Source organism: Hyposmocoma kahamanoa, unplaced genomic scaffold (assembly GCF_003589595.1).
Source record: "Hyposmocoma kahamanoa isolate Upper Pololo Valley unplaced genomic scaffold, ASM358959v1 102, whole genome shotgun sequence".
Taxonomy (NCBI): Eukaryota; Metazoa; Arthropoda; class Insecta; order Lepidoptera; family Cosmopterigidae; genus Hyposmocoma; species Hyposmocoma kahamanoa.
Genome location: NW_020653337.1, coordinates 11,717,974 through 11,737,620, shown reverse-complemented (window position 1 = coordinate 11,737,620; position 19,647 = coordinate 11,717,974). Strand labels below are relative to the sequence as shown.

Below are 19,647 nucleotides of genomic sequence, written 5' to 3'. Positions count from 1 at the left end.
GCGGCATAGAGTTCGATTTAAATCTTAAGTGTCAAGCTTGACGTGCTCTTGACCCTGTACAATAGTATATCCTTTTAATAGTATATCCTTTGACTAGAATTTGCTGAATCTACAATGATTTACTAACATCAAAATCTTGGAGGTTATATTATTGATGTTTCCGACAACAATCTTCGTAGAATTCGTACCAATTTCCTCAATTACTTCGACTTGTCTTCACAATATTATTGTCATATTAATGTATGTGTTAGTGTTTATTCGCATTAGTTTAAGTTTATAATCCTACTTTTTAACTGGCTACAAAAAAAGGAGGAGGGTTTATTCCGACATTTTGTGAACCAATTTCGATGATTCTTTTTTTGTTGGAAAAGGGGTACTTCAGTAGTGGTTCAATTCAAATTTGAAGAAAGTGTTCCACCTCTAAGGCAAAATAGAAGATGAATCCGGTTTATTGGATTACACCCACTTTCCGTTAACCGATTTCAACAAAACTTGGCAAATAGACGTAATTCTACAAACGTTGGAGGTCGGTTTTTTAACAGACTTAAAAAAAAGGAGGAGGTGGAAAGTTCGACTGTTTTTTGTGTATGTTAAGCGGTTATTTTGTAATCCGTATGCCAACATGTTTACGTTTTGCGTAAGAACGCTGTATGTACGTACATTCGGTTTCTAGATGAAGTCCTTAAATTGTATCTGAAATAATTATGTTCCTCTGAATGTAAATTGTTTTGTACATCCAATAAAATAAAATTTCGGGATACTCTTGCGAAACTAGTGGGGGGAAAACATGGTTATTTGGACCATTTTTTTTTCAAACGCGATTTAAATATAAATTTTTTAAATTTTTACAAACGTCATGTAACAACAATTAATAGATTTTGCATTTATTAATCATTAATCAACATAATTATTACGGACGTCTAAAAAATCAAGAAAATGTGAGATCCGAGCTTGATCCAATTTAGCAAACTGGTTCTGTAATTTGGACCACGAGGTCGTCATTTGGTCTTCAATAGGCTCTGAAGTTAAACAAATAAAAAAGTACAATGAAAGACACATAATACTTACTTTAGGTAACAAACCTACTGATTAATAAAAACAAATGTTCTTCACATAAGACAATCATCGCAAATGTCTGGATTTTGAGTACGTTTCTGAATTCCAAATAAGGCACCGCACACCCTGACTGTGTCTAATAATCACTTTTTTTATTATAATGATTTATTTTGCATTTACCACATTCATTTTCCTTGTTTGCTGATCCAAAGCCGCTATCTGAATCGTCCAAGACCATTTTAACATCCATTCATTTTACATTGTTGGTCCATTTTGACCAAGAGTGTGATTATATTATATAAATAAATCTAATAAATGTAGGTTGACTGTAATGTTTCATGTTAGTTGATTATAAAAATTGAGATAAATTATTTTTCTATACTGTAAATTACAAGCACTATATACTTACCTTTAACTTAACTACAAACTTCTCATTTTGTTTCGTTCCGCCGTCTCTCGTTTAATATTGATCCGTTTACCAGTTACCAAAAATATTTTTTGCGAAAATCACACTTCAAAATATTTTTGAGTTAGGTTACCACGGCTTTAATTAAGATTATAAAATGTGTGTCCACCAAATTTCATCCTTAACCTGATTAATCTGTTGAGTTGTTCCGGTATCACTAACGTCTATCGACAATAAGTTTTTTTTAAAAACATTGGTTCGAATGTATTCGTTGCGATTTCTACTTTATCGGTATGCCTGTTATTGGAATGTTATTAATAAACGAGATGTTATTTTTTAGATTTACCTCCTCGTAATCCCTGTGTGAGTGATGGTGCGCGGGCGGCATGGGCGCAGGCTGCGCTCATTCGCGCGACCGACGCGGACGACCCACCTTGCCCTTGCGCACAGGCGCGACTGGCGTTGAGTTTGCCGTCTTCATCAGTTTCTGCCAGTCTTGCTCGCAGACTAGTGATCCCGCCAGCATGTAATACCTGAATTTTAAAGATTTTACGTAAAAAGAAAAGATGAACGTGAAGTTGACTATGCGTGTAAAGTAAATGTTTTGAAATTAAATCACTGACAGGAGGAGTTATACTAAAACTCTAATAATCTTTATTCCTTATGTAACCAAATTACTCTCCTACCATCTTCTACTCATTTTGTAAGAATTAGTAACAAACTGTAAAGGTTGCTCTTTGTAAATAAACATAGAAGAGTACATACACATAGCCCTTAAATAAATTAACTCTATGTGGATGCCGCTGTTTTCAAGTATTTATCTATTGAAAAGTTTGGTATCTACAAAACGTACAAAATGCAAAAAATATTAAACGTTCCGCTAAACATAGTCTTCATTGCGTATGCACATAGCAGCAGCAACACCTCATCCTCCGTTATTAATAATTCTCGTGAGGTAGAGATTTTTAGTTCAGGTTTTTCTGATGATGCCACAGGTATCTTATATAATATTTTGAAGTTATCCTTACCTATCCCCCTGCATAAGGTGTGATCCACATTTGGAGCAGGCAAAGCATTTTATGTGGAAGACGTGAAGTGGCTGCTGGGGTGCATTCGTCCGCATTACGAACTCGCTCGCCGGTATTGCTTGTCCGCAAGCTGCGCACGCGCCGCCTGAACCAAACATTCTGTAACAAGTATTACAATTATGTCTACAATTATTGATATATGTATACTTAGTGCATATAAAGATTATTTTTATTAATTACTTAACTTCGTTTTAACTAATTGTTTTAGGTTATGATTTCAAATTCTTTTTTTAAACATTTACTGGTAAGAGCAGGTAAACACAGTAAAGTAATTTCAATAACAAAATAGTAGTAAATTTCACCAGCAATCGTGCTTTATCTTATATTACGATTATCTATTTCTTGCTCGTTAAACGTTGATAAATGGTCAATAAAACGGAGTAACGACAGCGACACAGGCGGGCCATAAATCAGAACCGAGTATTTGCGTAAAATAAACTTACATACAGTGACAAGTGTCATAAATTACTTTCTATATAATTTCTTAGGTATTTTCCGTATCAGTATTACGTAATCGACTTTCAATTATTACATAGTATCATTACATATAGAAACACAAGAACTTCTTGAAGTTAAAGAGTAGTTAGTTCTTATAAAAATCGTTTAAAGTTTACTCAATAAATCCGTAAACAAACACTTAGTCATGTACACATTATCAATCGTACAAGTGACATCCTTGGGAAGTGAATATAAGCCAGTTAATAACAGTTTAAGAACCATATTTAATATTTAATGAGCCATTATTACAGTCGCTATTAGCGTCGCGGCCGGGCGTTATTTACAGCTTGCAATAACAATCCCCGAGTAATCAAATTTTAATTACGGGCGCATCTCCGACCCGACTGCCAACGTTGAAACGAACCGATATACCGAAAGGAAAAGATAAATTTTAAAAGTCTTCAAAGATAAATTCGCTTCAATCATTTGAAGCAAATAGGATTGCGTTTCATTTACTCCGGTAAGAGAGTTTTCAATTAAGGAACGCCCGACAAACAGTATCGGTGTATGAAGGTAAAATTAATTAAACCGAGCCAAGATAAACATGTACGAATCTATTTGTGTTGGACGCCCGCGGGAGTCGCCTGATTCACCGACACCGACATCGGTAACGGTCCCAAATAAAAATAGAAATACCTCATATGGCAAAAAGATTGATAAGCATAGCAGATTTCACTGCATCTCGATTACAAAATGAACTGCTGAAACGTACTTAATCAGGACAAATTAATTAAATGAGTCGCTTGGAATTAATATCGCAAACAAGACGCAAAGTAAGCAATCACATTAATCCGTTGGATCCATTAGATTTGTTTGTGAAGGACATGTGAATTTGTTTTATTTATTGGACCGTAAATTTTGTACGTACTGTTAATCAACTTTCTGAAATACGAAGGGTTAGGAAACTGATAAAGAGCTTAGTTTTGACTCTCAGTCCAGGGGTTGCAATTTTAGATGTGTAAGAAGTTCGTTAAGAATTTGTTATTGGGACCAACTTCAGTATCCTTTGAGAGCGATATTAATTAACGAATGTGTGTTTAGCAAGAGTTTAATAATATAGGGAAGTTTAGCGCCCGTCTCGTGCCGTACCTAGCCGAACTTTATTTGCCTTCGTTACGTGTAAAATTGAATACGTTGCCGTGAATCTTCATTAATTTAAGATGAAGACTGTATCTTGACACGTTATTTTATTCATTAAGCGAACGTCTCAAGTCGTACGTTTGTGTACGTGTCGACTTCGGATTGTTGTATGAGGAACATAATTTAAAACCTCTCGACGAGATCATTAGAGGAGTATGGGTAGAGGAATACAGGTGCTAGGGGTCTCGGCCCTCATCTCGACATTAGGAGCACATAATTCAGAAGGTAAAGGTGTAGGATAAATCAGTTAACACTCGAAGAGGATGAGTGATTGTTGTATCCATAGTTAAAAACTTTTATACCTGGGAACTTTTCCAGCTCCATCCTTTTGTTAAGACGAGGAAGACTACTTAACGGCATTAAACTTGGTTGCTTTCGTGCGAAAATCCTTTTAAAACTTTCCAAACTAATATCAGAACGATAAAAGCAGCTTTTATATAATATGAAAATTGCTACGAAAAGTAATATAAGTAGTTCTTCGGAGGTGAAGATAGGTGGCGGGGCGTGGGGGTGGCGCGGGGGCTGATCGGGTCCCGGAGACGAATAGCTCTCAATATAACCGAGATGCGTCCGGGAATGGGATATCTAACTTGTTGCTTCGGGAATCCTATTTATCGCATAGACACAAGGAAAATAATCTTCCCAAATCATTACTAACTCTCAATTAGTAGGAGTTATGAGTGGATTAGAAAGCTTTTAACGCCACCCCCGAAGTACAAATAAAAGAAAATATTTAAACTTATCAAGCAGGCTTATTTTAAACAACAAAACTATTATATATAATAGAAAAATACCTCTTAATATATACTCACTTGCGTTATTACTAGAAGAGTACAAGAGGGTGAAACAATCCCACTCCGTGGAAAAAGGAAGAGTAGAGGAAAGCGAAACAATCCCACTACGTGCAATAATTCAATTTTCGTGCGATTTATAATGTGTTGTATAGTCGAGCAGGGCTTGTTAATAAACGTCATAATGGTATAATCACAATGCATGATGCGAGCACGGGACAGGGACAGGCGGCGGCGTCGTTGTCGGTGTATCAAGTTAGCACGTCGTTAGCGCGAACTCGTTAGCGGCGCATGGTGACGACAAGCCAAGAATTCGCTAATGACACATGCCGAGTGCCGTCCGACAGTCTAGCCTGCCGCATGTGAATCAACCTAGTCGCGACACTCTTAAATTTTTCGCCATTAATCAAAAAAGGAACGACTGGGTAATTTTCAGGTTAGTTTTCTCTATCTAATTTCGGAGACAATTTTTATTATTCAAATATTCTAAAATATTATCATGAAGTATTATTTAATACTCGAGTGAAACATTTTTAATATTTCAAGATAACGTACTCGAATACTTAAATAATAAAAATAGATTCTCCTCCTCCAATAGATCCTCGACTGTAGGCTTAGTATTATAAACGTTCGTTGTTTTGTTTCCAGGTTCTATGAAACTGCAAAGTAACTTCGTATATTTATAATATCTCACTAATAGAATTTTCAAGATAAAAAAAGTTTAATTTTGAGCCAGTGGCGAGCTGAAACTAGAACTTAATTATCCGGATCCGCGTAGGAACCAATAAGTATTTAAATTTGACATGTAAAACAACAGAGCTACCACGTTAACTACCATACAAACTCGTTCCAAACTCTTCATTATACACTATCGACGATTTTTAATTAAGTCCCTGGCGAGGCAAGCGAGCAAAGTAACACCATCAATTCATTATCCTAAACTCCGGCTCGATTGTTCCTCGCTCGCTACTTACGCAAACTTTCATTTTAATCAAGCGTTTAATTAAAAATTATCCGAGAAAAACAAAATAAGCCAGTTAGGGCGGTCTGAAACTAATTAAGGCGCATGCGATGAGCCCGTGAGCGGCCGACAACTGTGAGGTGAGCGTCCTTTAATTAAACGCCTTGTTCTACTTCGGTGGTGGCCGTTTTGTGAAACTATTACAACTAGCGTGGAAAAACTGTACGGTGTTAAAGGCGGAGCTCTCGTCCGGCGGGCGATGTGGTCGCCCCATTAATGAGGAGTCAATGTCGACTGTCAATACGTGCACCCAACCATCATAGTGCACATCATCTCCGCGGTAATTAAGTGTTCGCGGGCGAATTACCGTGTTACTTGTAATTATTTTGTATTATTAATAAGAGGATTGTGCAGCACCCAGACAAACCAATATAGGTTTAGGGGTGTAAAGAAACCATTGTATGTAATATTTTTAAAGTTTATAGAAATAAATAAATAGAAATAAATAGAAATACTTACGACCAGGCTTATTTGCCTTTAAATTATAAGTAAGTTGAGAGTCTCTAGATGCACGGGTGTAGGTATTACTATTGCGTATATAATTAGAACATAATCTTAATTCTAGTACAAAATTAACCTAGTACTTTCATTATTAAGTTCGTCGATAATCTTCTCCACTTGTATACTTTATTAATAATAAATATTACAATAAGATATCAATTTAAACTCCATAATTTATCTTCGGTATAAATTAACAGAAAATCACGATTGAGTGAACATTAACTTTTCAAATTAATTTTAGTGTCAATATAAATTAACTTGTCCTGAACATTCATTATTTCCACATTAAGTCCCCTAAATTTATTACTAAACTTTCACTAATCGATCTTTTGAAGTAACCTTAATTCACACGGGCTAGCACTAAATTAGTCGACAAAACTGCTTTCTGTATTTCTGTTTAAGCACTGTTTTAAATCAAAGCAAGGCAGTGGTGCACTAAACTTTTTGCATACAACAACAACCCGAGCAACAACAGTCGGTTTAGTAAGTGGGTAATTTTCAGGTTAGTTTAATCTGCCTAACTTCGGTGGCATTTTTGATTATTTAAGTATTCAAGTATAGTAACGAGAAATATTAAATAATACTTCATGATAACATTCTAGAATATTTAAATAATAAAAATTGCCACTGAAATTAGGTAGAGAAAACTAACCTGAAAATTGCCCAAGCATTGCAATTTTTGGCTCCCTACAAAATGTTATAGAATGGAGAGTACATCCGATATAAAACGTAACAAGACGTTCAGTCACAACTATTAACGCCACAACTATTAATTTTGGGGTAAAAAAAGGACGTGATTTCGTTAAATTAATTTGTAATATGCGAGTAAAACTACTTCAAGTATGTACAAGTTGAAAAACAAAAATAATTACACATTTTTTTAAAACATTCATGGAAATATTGTTTTTAATAAAACTCTTTTCATGAAAAATATGCGTGTACGCCTTTAATAATAATAATAATAATAGTAATAGCACATTCTAAAAATATGGTTAACAGGACAGAATAAAATATGTTTAATTTTTTATATTGTAGCTAAAGGAGGGGAGGGGAGGAGGGTTCATTTACGCGCCATGTAAAGTGTTGCCATCGCACTCTATGCAAATTCATACCCTCCCAATTAAATTACATTATACCGGCCTTATCAGACGTCATTCCAATATTCGAACAACAGCTATTTCTCAACTTGAAATTTTTCTATTATATTTTTAATTTAACATTAACGACCAATCAAAAGTATTATCAGCATTATTTCGGCACCGAAGAACATTTCGAACAATCTGCTTAGCGGTATTTACAGCTTGCGGTGACATAAAACATATCAGCTTTAATTTGCAATTAATTAGTCTAATTATCTGTAACATGAATAAACAATAATTTATTAGTGGGAACACTTGTCAAAAGCCGCACTCGCACGATGAGCTAATCGACTATCACCGCTAATTGCCCTCGTCTGCGCCCCCGCTGCGCCCCGCGTCCTCGCCCCTGGCCTGGGCAGGTGCCCCACGCCGGGCCGCCGCCGTGTGCCCCACCCGCCGCTAACTAATTAGATAAGTTTGCAACTCCACTGTACTTCTGGTGCTCCGCTCCGCCGGTAAGCATCAATCTTTTTAATTAAACATTTTTGACATCGCACCGATTAGCCATCGAACCCATTTCTATGCTAATTTACTGAATAGTTTTAATAAATGCAAAATAAAAAGCTAATATTGCCATATTGGTTATAACTTTACATGGTAACAGGCACATTGTAGTTTTTCACGACTTAATTAACAATATATTTATACTTACAATAAAGTTTTTGCTGAATCGCATTTTATTTAAAAAGATTGTTGTATGATTATATAATTAATAGTTTATAAATTTATTTGCTTTAATGTTCTTCATTATCGTTGTTACCATCATATTCATTAGTTAACGCCCAAAGGCAAGAACCGGTAACAATTTTAAAAGATTATAAAATCAATTAAGCTCGTGAATAACGATTCTACTTTTTGTTCATTGTAAAACAGTTTTAAAGTGGTTCTTAACACCATAGCCTCATAAACACGTCACTAGAGATCGCTAAACGTCTGTTGAAAGTGGAAAGTATCGAAATAACGAGCAATTAATCGTTGCACCGTATCCTTATCTGTCTAAACAAGAATCCATCGGTCCATTACAGATGACCGGTGCACAATAAATCTCCGGTACAATGGCACATTGTCCGTCGTTCAGACTGATTAAATAAATAAATAAATAGGTGGCGATCCGCCGCGTGCGCAGATTTTATCTACTACAGTGCGACATTTGTAGAGACGGCTGTGCGAAGACGTGCTGAAATGGTCATTATTAAAATGAGAATAGGTTTTAAAATGATCTCATAGTGTTCGCCATCGGCCTCTAAAATCAGTTGCATTCAGTATCATCTAATCAATTTCAATAAGGTAATTTGAGTCTTATTGCATAACCGTTAAGAGTACTCAAGTTAAGAAATGTGTACGTTGTAGCAACGATGTAGATGGATGGTTTTGGTTTGCACTCCATCACTCATCGCTTGTAATTAGTTTAGTTTGTATAAAATTCTATTATACTCTGTGGTACAAGTTAATTGTTACCTACCCACGTATAAAAATCTGTAGGTGCTCTAAAACAGTGTTAGTCTACATGGAAGAAAGTTTGCCTTCTATGCACGAGGTTCGAGTTAAAGTCTTTCGACTGTTTTGGAAACCCGAGTTTCACTTGTTTATAAAACGGAAAGAAATCCATAGTGGACTATATGAATCGTCTTTTCAGAGTAGATCTATGTTTAGTAGCGGAATGCATATTAGTTGACATGATACCCCAAGCAGCACACCCATATCTAAATATATACTATAAGATATCTAATAGAATTTAATTCGATTTAATATTTTAAGAGTTCAAAATCCCTCAAGATATCTCGAAAAAGGTTTCTAGATAATTTAAAGTAAAAGTGGGCACAACATTATTAGTAGATCACAAGAGTGCTTTGAGAAACTATCTGTAGTTAGTGTTAAGAGTGATTCTTATCTTTTTTCTCAAGTAACCATTCTAGAATGCTACAAGACCATTTGTAGAATGTAGACAGTTTTTATTTGGTCTTGTAGACAGTTTTTAGATAATTTATAGTCTATGATAGTTTTCTTAGTAATGCTATTTTAAAACCAAAACTACTAAAGCGTTACAAAGATAAGACGCAATTCTCTTAACACTAATAGATTTCAAGTTTAATGGTTTACAAAACATAAACTATCAAAATTGCAACATGGCGAAATTAGATATAATATTTCTGACTTTTTCGTGCAATGTTTAATCGGTTAGAAAGCGCAAATTGACGTGTGACTTTAAATACATTGTGAAAAGTGATGTAAAACCTGCCATAAAAGTAATGCGCTCGCTAAATTTTAAATATTTATGTATAAAATATAAACTTAATAAAAATACAGTTATCGATTTTCGGTTTTAAATATTGATAGAAAGCTAAAATATACAAAATAAACCATTTCCAAGAAGTTCTAGGCTTCTTCAAGCTAATTTCAACTTGAATTTACTTTTTAAAAAGAAAAGAATTTTTTCTCGGCTACTTCATAGTCATTCTTTAAAAATAAAAATGGCGATAAGAATTTAAAATTTTTTTCAAAAGACAGCATTTTGTCTATAGCTTTATCTATAGATAACTTTAAAATACGAAAAGATTATTTTTACTTGCTTTAGTGTAGTTGATCTCGTAGAAGAACATTCACTCCTATGAAGTTTTTATGATTGTCTACAAAACGCGATGTTTCTAAGCGATTTTTTGACAGTATTACAAAACCTTTATAAAGTTATAGGAAATAGTGAGCGTATTATGCCATAAAAAAACTTTTCAAAACACTAGGTCAAAAAAATAATTGAAAAAATCCTATTTATCGCAAAAAAACTTATTCTGTATAATTATATGGAATGTGTTATATATGACTAGAAAGGTGGATAAATTCCCTATCATATAAATATAAGGAATATTTTAATGACATACCTAACTTACGTTGGAAGAAATAAAATTTTCATTACAAAATTGAGGTTATTTCTTCACGCCAACCACTTTTCACACAATGATTTCACTGTATTCTATTGATAGACGGCACAATACACATACACAACATTGAAGTGCAGTAGTTTACGCGCTCATTTCAATTATTTTTATCATTTCACAACACGGAATTACTTCACAATGTTTATTTATTTGTCAACAAACAAATGCCGGCCATGACCGGCCCGGGCGCGAATTACGAATTGTGGGGAATTCCCCAAATTGTGGGGACTTTCAAATAGATTGGGGATTTTGTGGGGATTGGTGCTATGTGAGGAAAATGTGGGGATTCTAACATTTCATCATTTTGTTTAATCTATCAATTGCTGATACATAGCTAGTTTGATCGTTACTGTTAGAAACACTGTGATGGACTATATCGACGTGTTTTTCAACATCGCACATCCCTCGTATTATTAACAAGCAGCTTCAATACAATTATTATTAGAGCACTTGGTTCTGAATTGTAAAATTACCAGTCGGTGCGTGTTGAGTTCGCGATTCTTTCTCCCGCTTAGGCCGGTCCCCGGTATGAAGCAAAACGAAATCAGCTATTGATAAACAAAGCCGAGCAATTGGTACTTCCACACCACAACTTACCACTCGTCAACTTTAAATATTAAATATAGGTCGAAACTCATTGATTATTTCTAACGTTAACATAGTGTCACCAAATGCACAACAAATAATCAATTTACTTAATTTTGTAAGGCAAAGGAAAATGATTTTTTGTTCAGACTGATTACAGATGAATGTTGAATCTAATTAATATAACTGCCTCCGTGGCCGAACGGTTACCGTGCCAGACTGCCATGCAGAGGTCTCAGGTTCGATTCCCGGGTCGGGAGAAATACTTGTATGGCCTACATTTATTTATCTCGTGAGTTTGGGTGTAATTTGTGGTTGTCTACGTGTGTGACCATGGCACCCGCGACACAGGGTTTCCCTAGTGCTGGGTTATGTTGAGTGTGTACGTTTTTATTATTATTAAAATAAATAAACGATTTAAGGTCATCTAATTTTATAATTAGTTTTACTTTTTACATTCTGTTTACATTCACAGCAAACGTAATAGATTATTACATTTTGAGTTTCTTAATTTTTTATTATATTTTTAAGCGATGTATTTCTAATAAATAATGAAAATTCGAGATGTGGGGAATATGAACTTTGCTCTTCCAAAATTTGAGGATTTTAACCGTGGTTTTTGGGGATTTTGAACAATTGGCATTGGCAACGCTGATTGTATCGAATGATGTGACTTAATATCCAAGGTTCACCACCTCCACTAGATATTTTAATATTCTTTACTTTATCCATTTTACATGAACTCTTACAACGTCCAATATAGTAAAAACCCTAATTGCAGTATTTTTTAAAATAGAATCTACTGAAGACGCGCTATAACGTGTTTGTCAATAAGTACAAACACTACAGAATGTCTATATATTAAATGTATCTAGAATAAACTTAAGAACACTAGTTTTTAGAGTATTAATAGACTTTACTGGAAGTGTATAGAACAATTTTACTAAAAATAATCAGTTGTTCTACAGATGAACTTAAAATAAGGACTATAAGAGTAAATCTTAAGAGAGATTACACTTAATTAAGTTGTTTGGTATTAAGGTGTTAAAATTTTGACTTGAATGAAATAAGTCTATAAGAACAATTTCTTTTTTCTAAAACCATTTATAGAGAACTATTATCTAAATCAATACCATAGTAAGACTGTTTATAGATATAACAGTTTTAAGGCGTATAATGTGTGCTCCTTGGGCTACTAGTTATTCTAAGAGGCCGCTAGTTCACCGTACGTCTCAGTCTTCTTTACGACACTTATCTTGGAAAAATGTTTTAAAAATTATTCCTTTACAATTTTCCACATACGTAAAATAAAAAAGTACACAAAGCAGAAATACATTTAATAGATTACAATCCTGTTTCGGGGATCATTATGTCATAGAATCACAATTGAAATTGTTAGAACAAGGGGTGTTTAAAAAAAGAGTTGTGTTGGCGACAGATCTTTTTCATATATCTTTTTTCTGTGTAATTTTTATGTTTGGAATTTGTTTTATTTTTTTTCGTATTTTTAACCGACTTCAAAAAAAGGAGGAAATTCTCAGTCCGACTGTATGTTTTTTTTGTATGTATGTTACGCGATAACTCCGGTATTTGTGAACCGATTTTCATGACTCTTTTTTTGTTGGAAAGAGGGAATCTCCATAGTGGTCCCATTTCATTTTGAAGAAAGTCATCCACCTCTAAGGGTGGCTGTTCACGCATGAAGATTAATTTTTATAAATAGCGCCTAAATTTTACTATAAGGAGCAATTATTTTAATGGTTTATTTTGCTATTCAGTCCACTGGTCATTTTGTCGTTTTTAAGTAGAGCTAAAAAAATTCTCTTGTACACACAAAAACCTTGGTAAAGTTAATTAAGTACAATAAAGTATTATCTAAAGTACGTATATATATTGTAAAGACGAAGTAGGGTAAATAAACAACGACACTAAACCCATCATTTAGCAATTGTTTTTGTAACAACACACTTAGGAATGTCGTATTTCGGTTTAGTTATGTAAATTATGCCATTACGAAATGAAAACAATAGTCTGTTAATTAGATGTTAGGAAGCCACATGTAATAACTTTACGTCATAAATGAATCTCTTTAGCGTACAGTAACGATCCTTAGGCGCTTTGTTTAAGATAAAAGGAGAAGTAATTGGACAGGGCGGATGCAATGCACAGGTGCTTCGTGCGTGCCCTCTCGCGGCGGGCCACAGGAAATGAGAGTCAATTTGAATTTCTTCTGAGTCGCATCGATTAATTGGGAAGCTATGAAATCATATCGTTCATTTATATATATTTTTAAAATAGATTTAGTATATTGATTGTAATTAATACTATGATGTTTTACTACCATGATAGTCATTTAAAATTGCTTACTAGTTTGCTATAATTATTAATACAAAGACCAAACAAAGAAAAATTCCTTCAATTAGACAGGATACCAGATCATACTGGCCACACCAGAGCGATTTAAACTTAGTACTTTAAATCGCCCTGGTGTGGAGTAGCGTGAAATAATCGTGAAATTGACGCAAATTAGCAGGTACGTATAGCTAAAGGTGTATATGAATTCTACATTTAGATTTATGAAGAAATAACGATATGACTAATTTTCTAAACTGTATATTAGAATTGCTACAAAAATATTATAGAGATTTATTAATATGAATTCATTACTGGTTAGTGGGGACAATAAGATAATTAGATTATTATTAACGTGCAAGGCAATAAAGGAATTATTAGAAAACAATCCCGACAGGCTAGGGACACGGGCGCGGGCGGACGGAAGGGTGCCTAATTATGGAGTGGGGGCGAAGGTAATGAGCCGCGATCGCCGCTCCGATATAACGAAGGCTATTTACGCGGTGGTCGCTCTGAAAATTGCGAGGTTTTGTTTTAAAAGCGGTTACCGTTTGAGTTTCGCGATTAAGGAGTTTAATTAGACAGTTTTGTTTACAACCTCATTACGGCAAGAGGAAAATAGCCCCAGATATCGGCCGATAATTTATGAAGTTGAAAAATGAGTTTCTTGCTGTTAAGTAGATTCCGTTGTAGATTATATCCAAACAATCGGCGGGCTTATGAATAAACATGAACTCAATTTTCTTACCCGCTTGTTCGGTAGACCAATGAAAAGTTTTGTAGACCTTATTGCGTTTGCATAAGGTGTAGTTAGTTACTTCTGTAACTAAAATAACAAATTAACTGGTCTGACCTTCAATTGTTTTAGAATGGCGCCATTAGCATCAATGTTATTTCAAAACACTTCTTTAAAATTTTAATTTCTTATACTAATAAAATATTGCGTTTCGCGTTACTTTGAAGAAAAAATAGCCATAATAAAACGTAACATTCGTCATCACGACACGAGTTCAAATGTGTAATTTATTAAGTATCTATATATTTCGTCACGCTGAGTACGCCAAAAGGTACCTCTACTCTCCTTTTTAAAACCCATAGTGCATATGGCACATTGCAAAAAAAATTGTCTCATTAAATCCAGACACAAACTTGTGGCTAATTTATCGCATAATTTAAAATACACGAAACAAATGGCGGTTATCGGGTACGGGGACAGGCGGGCGGGTGCCGGGACAAAGAGTTTTTTCCTCCTAATAGACGTTTCGCCGACATCATTAACGTATCGAACTTGGCCAGTTATTCGCTAATGTGACAACAGCGCAGAGAAAGCCCGCCACAAATGAGGGAACATCTTTTCGGCGAACGGCTTTGACATACTGGGAGGAGTAAAATTTTGAAATGGCAATTATGGAATATTAAAGATGCCCACATCACAACTACTTATGTAAATTTTAAAAGCGTCTAGATTTCCTTTTTTAAAAGTTGCAAATTAAACACGAAATTACTTAATTAAGAGTTGACAAATTAAGAAAACATTCTAAATAGATGTTATGTTAGTTCTGTTCATATTTGTTTTGTATACATGCGTCGCTCCTTTCTTGATTGAAAGAAAGGCATTCAATCGTCTCAAAATGTGGTACGTTCATCTTAATAATTTATCATTAAGAATTATTATTAATTCTTATTTTTACGTCAACTATCCTAACTACGCTGAATTGATAATTTTTACGGGAAAATGATTTCATTCTGCAAATTTGACCTAGCAATTTTATTTAAATAATGGAATATACTCAGTAATACCTAATACTTAGATCATATTTGAATGGTGACTAAAAAGTCACCTATACATAAAAAATTGATGAACAAATAAAAGTAAAAATGAATGACATACCTTTCTTTTCATCCCATTTTTCAATTAGAGGTTTAACAAATGTTGTGCTTATTTTATTTTTCATCTTCATAAAAGAACTTGCCATCCATAACGACTTAACATTTTCCTCACTGTTTATATGAATGCTACAACTTTTTTCGTAAACTAACTTCATAATAATGTATATCAATCACATATTGTAGATACTCAAGCAAATTGTTGCACTCATTGTGCCCCTAACGGCGGGTGGGGGTGTATTCTAATCGCGCGTTAGCGTGTCCCGTTTTTGCGCTAACGAACAGGTTGCGTTGAGGCGACGACGGTGACGTCGACGGCTCGCCGGCTCCGACCGGGAATTTCACCTCGTTAAAAGTTGCGACCTGCCGAGGAGGCAATTTGGAGACCCGCGACGACTTCACCCGTACTTATTAACGACTCGACTTTACACTATCACCTAACAATCCTTTGCATTTTATTCGTGGCGTGTTAATACTATTATTATTAGCAGCATCCCTCGCGTGCTGCGGTCTCGCCCCACCTGCCCCACTCGAATTAGTAAACAAACGTCTTTACGAGCGGTTTTACGAGTCCCGCGATATTTTGGTCTCGCGCACGCTCTTTTACGACATAATGAATTTGTTGATGAACTAGGTATTAGAAAGTTTCGAAATAGACGCGTCTGGTGACCGCTGGTACTTGCGGTGCGCTCCGGATACTTTCCCATCATTATTGTGGATACGCTTTATTGGGCCTGAGAGCATTCATGTGTCTGTGGATTATTATCAAGGTAAGGTTACCCATCGGATAATACAATCTCTTGCCACTGCGGTAATTGCTCGTACATTTACTGTGATTGATCTGAATAGAGCACTTTGGGAAGACACACCAGTAATAGTGTTCCCCTCTTATTTTGTAGCTCGACAATATCAAATAAAATTGTCATTACAATAAAACTACTTCCATTTTAGTACCAAAGACTTTTAGTGCCGTCCTTTAGCATTGTATACAGTTTACGTAAATCGATACAAGTTTATGTTTTACAATTGAATTTTAGTGCCGATAGTTCAGTTCGAATGAGAGAGATAGTAATTTAAAGGAATTAATAACAAATTACGTTCGCTTTGGCACTTAATTAATCTGTCAATAAGTTGAGCATAAATTTGCATATCGGTAGTGGCACACGTCTGTTATACGACTTAATATCGAGGAGTGGGAGCGAGGAGCGTGTCTCATAGTTATGGCAAGGTTAACACATGAGGTTAATTAAGATCAGACGGGAGACCTATAACTAGCTAAGCACCGACTCTCGAGTTTGCTGAGTGCTCCCCTTAATTGATACGATTTCATCGTCTTAGTAAGCATGCGCTAATTGCCTCTATATTATTTTAATTTACTGCTCTATGTGAAGCTTGCCAGGACAGTTCTATATCTCATGAAGTTCTACAACTGGCTCGTGTAATAATTTAATAAGTTGTAATAGTCAAGGTGTACTTAATAAGCAGAGTTGGAAGTGACAATTGTCATAATAATTGGAACAACATAATGTCACCACTAGTAACGTCGTGCCATGTATTTGTATCGTAGACGTAGGTACCCAAACGTATCAAATGTTAGTCTAAAAAAGTCATATTGTTTCCCTAAAGATTTTTTTGTGTTCATTTAGTCTTCTCGAAGTTTGTCATTTTTAGTCAAAAATTACATAGACAAAACTTTGAATCAGCATAGTTAATTATAGGATATGTACGACATAATTATGTCGTACAAATATTTATATTCTTTGATAATTATCAAAGAATATAAATATTTGGATATTTTTTATACAAATATAATATCGTGATGGAACGAACAAACGCCTGTCCATATCACTCAGTGCTTTGAATTACAAAGATCGTAGAGTACTGCCACTGCGCCCGTCACCTTGAGGTTATAAGTGGACAAGTCCCATGTGCATGTGTATAATTTCACCAGCACCCTCACCTTTCAAAACCGAAATACAGTAATAATGCTCACAATACTGCTTGACGGCAGAAATATATAAGAAAAGTACTTCCTTGGACGAACTTTTTCACAAGGAGCTCTACTGCTGCTAAAATTTCGAACCCTGCTTATAAGTATTTATGACGGTGATGTTGAACAAAAGCGTAGATTACACCAATAACAAAACGACAAAAAAATAAAAGTGCAAAAGTCAATTAATATTGTTAAAACATGGAGAATATACAGAAAATAAAAGGTTTCAACAATAGAGAGTAAAAATCGGAGGAATGGACATCTCAAATATGATCCATCATATTGTTTGCAAGTGGAAGCCACGACAGACACCAACTGAATCTGGCCTAGTAAACATTATTAAAAATTCCTTTGCCAGTGGTGGCTATCGAATAATGATTTGTGTACGTCACGCCAGCCGCCGCTGTCATGCTTGCGCCAAATTTTCAGCCGGAGGCGATTTTTACTATTTTTTTGACTGGCAGTCGGACGGCGGATACTGCGTTTATTTATTAACAAAATTCGTCTGCCCATCTAACACGTCTCAGAGTACTTCTAGTTTGAGCTTTGTAACAATGATACAAGGTATAAGATTTCGTTTTGGCGGTGCTGCGTTTCGCCGTGTTGCAACCAGCCAGGTACCGTTTACGAGGCAGCGCGCGTGATGTGACACTGCGCGCTTCTCCCATATCAATTTCGAATAGGTTTCCTATTTTGGCGGCCCGGCGAGATTGCATTTTGATCGTTTTGTATGTAAAACTGAGGCCCCAAATTAAACGTTTTAATAATAGAATAGAAATAAAACCGGATCGCTTTTGTTTTACAGCTGCATTCATTGCGTGAAAACGTGAATACGGAATTGAATCTGTTACAGCTTCCAAAATATGTACGATTAAATAGACAGATTAAACCAATTTCTGCGCAAACGAAAAGAATTTTCAATTAATTTCCCTTATAATTCGACTTCGTACTTCCGTAATGAATATCGTTCATAAGACTCACAATGTAAGTTGTTCAAGCTCTCCTTGCAAAGAGGAAATGCAAACCAAAGTAGACTTCAATGGACAAGTGCAGGCAGCGTTTCGAATGAGGTATGTCATTTGATAGTTTCACATGGACCACAGCGCGCGGCAGTCATCAATTACAAACTACTGCCAATTAGCGATAGTGCAGTTACAAATCAAATTGAACCCAGTTCACGTTTATAGGGCGACCAGGATTTTCATTTTTAAGTTAGGAAAGTAATGCGCCTTTGATATTGGCTGATAATGACAAAATACTGATAAATCTGCAAAATCACGTAAATTTGTTATGGATAAGTCCAAGTTTATCCTTATTTAGAAAAGATACTACAATATACAAATGCACTGTGGTATAGCTATTTAACGTAATCTCAGTACAGAGTTCTAAAAAAACCGACCTCAAAAGTTCGTGGAATTACATCTATTTGACAAGTTTTATTGAAATCGCTTACGTGTGCGAAACCGGATTTATCAGCTAGTTTGCCAGCCTTAGAGGTGGAATATTTTTTCAAATTTAAATGGGGCCACTACTGAGGTACCCTCTTTTCAACAAAAAATAATCATCAAAATCCGTTCACAAATGAGTTATCGCGTAAAATACATACAAAAAAAAAAAGAAAACATACAGTCGAACAACTTCTCCTTTTTTTTGAAGTCGGTTAATAAGTAAATAAAGAACGCAAAATTTTTAATTTTGCAACTTACAACAATGTCAATCATACCTGCCACACATCTTTGTCCGGGAAAACTGTTAATAATGGACACAGTACACGTTCGCTAATTAGAGCTGCGGGCTGGGTGCTCCTGCGAACTAATCAGGTGGCTAAATAATGTAGTCGTGACGGCGTCGTTAGCGCTCGTGAGACAGACGTTATTAATTAACATCACATCGTCCCTACTCCTCCCTCTCTCCCCGCAATCATTCCCCTCTTCATTCTGGCTGTTATTATGAAAGCTACCGCACTCGATCACAATGAAAACGAATTAGTTTACTTTGGTATTTAATTAGGATTGGGTAATGCGCAAGGGGCAAGAGGTTGGTCAGTTTTTATCGAATTATCACATAAGGTTTCTTTTTTGTGTCGAAGTGCCGGTAATTCTGCCCCATGAAGTGTCGTTTTTTCCGCACGTTATCCCCAAGTACGGAAATTGATTCACGATAAAATTTAATTATATATCTTACATATAGGTTAAAACATGTATGTAAGTATATCCAAATCCATAGCGCATGCAAAGCAACAGGATCTTTCAATTAA

The 19,647-nt window shown here is 35.2% G+C and overlaps 1 protein-coding gene across 1 annotated transcript in view; it reads right to left on the bottom strand.

Annotated features, from left to right (window-relative positions):
* Nucleotides 1-19,647, bottom strand: part of LOC113235419 (LIM domain transcription factor LMO4) — a 115,050-nt gene that overhangs the window by 37,253 nt on the left and 58,150 nt on the right. Inside the window, exons 3-4 of the mRNA XM_026471104.1 lie at nt 2,491-2,649; nt 1,809-1,995 (exon numbers count right to left, since the gene is read on the bottom strand). Coding sequence (XP_026326889.1) covers nt 1,866-1,995; nt 2,491-2,649 — 289 coding nt within the window. The 3' untranslated portion in view covers nt 1,809-1,865. The remainder of the gene's footprint in view (nt 1-1,808; nt 1,996-2,490; nt 2,650-19,647) is intronic.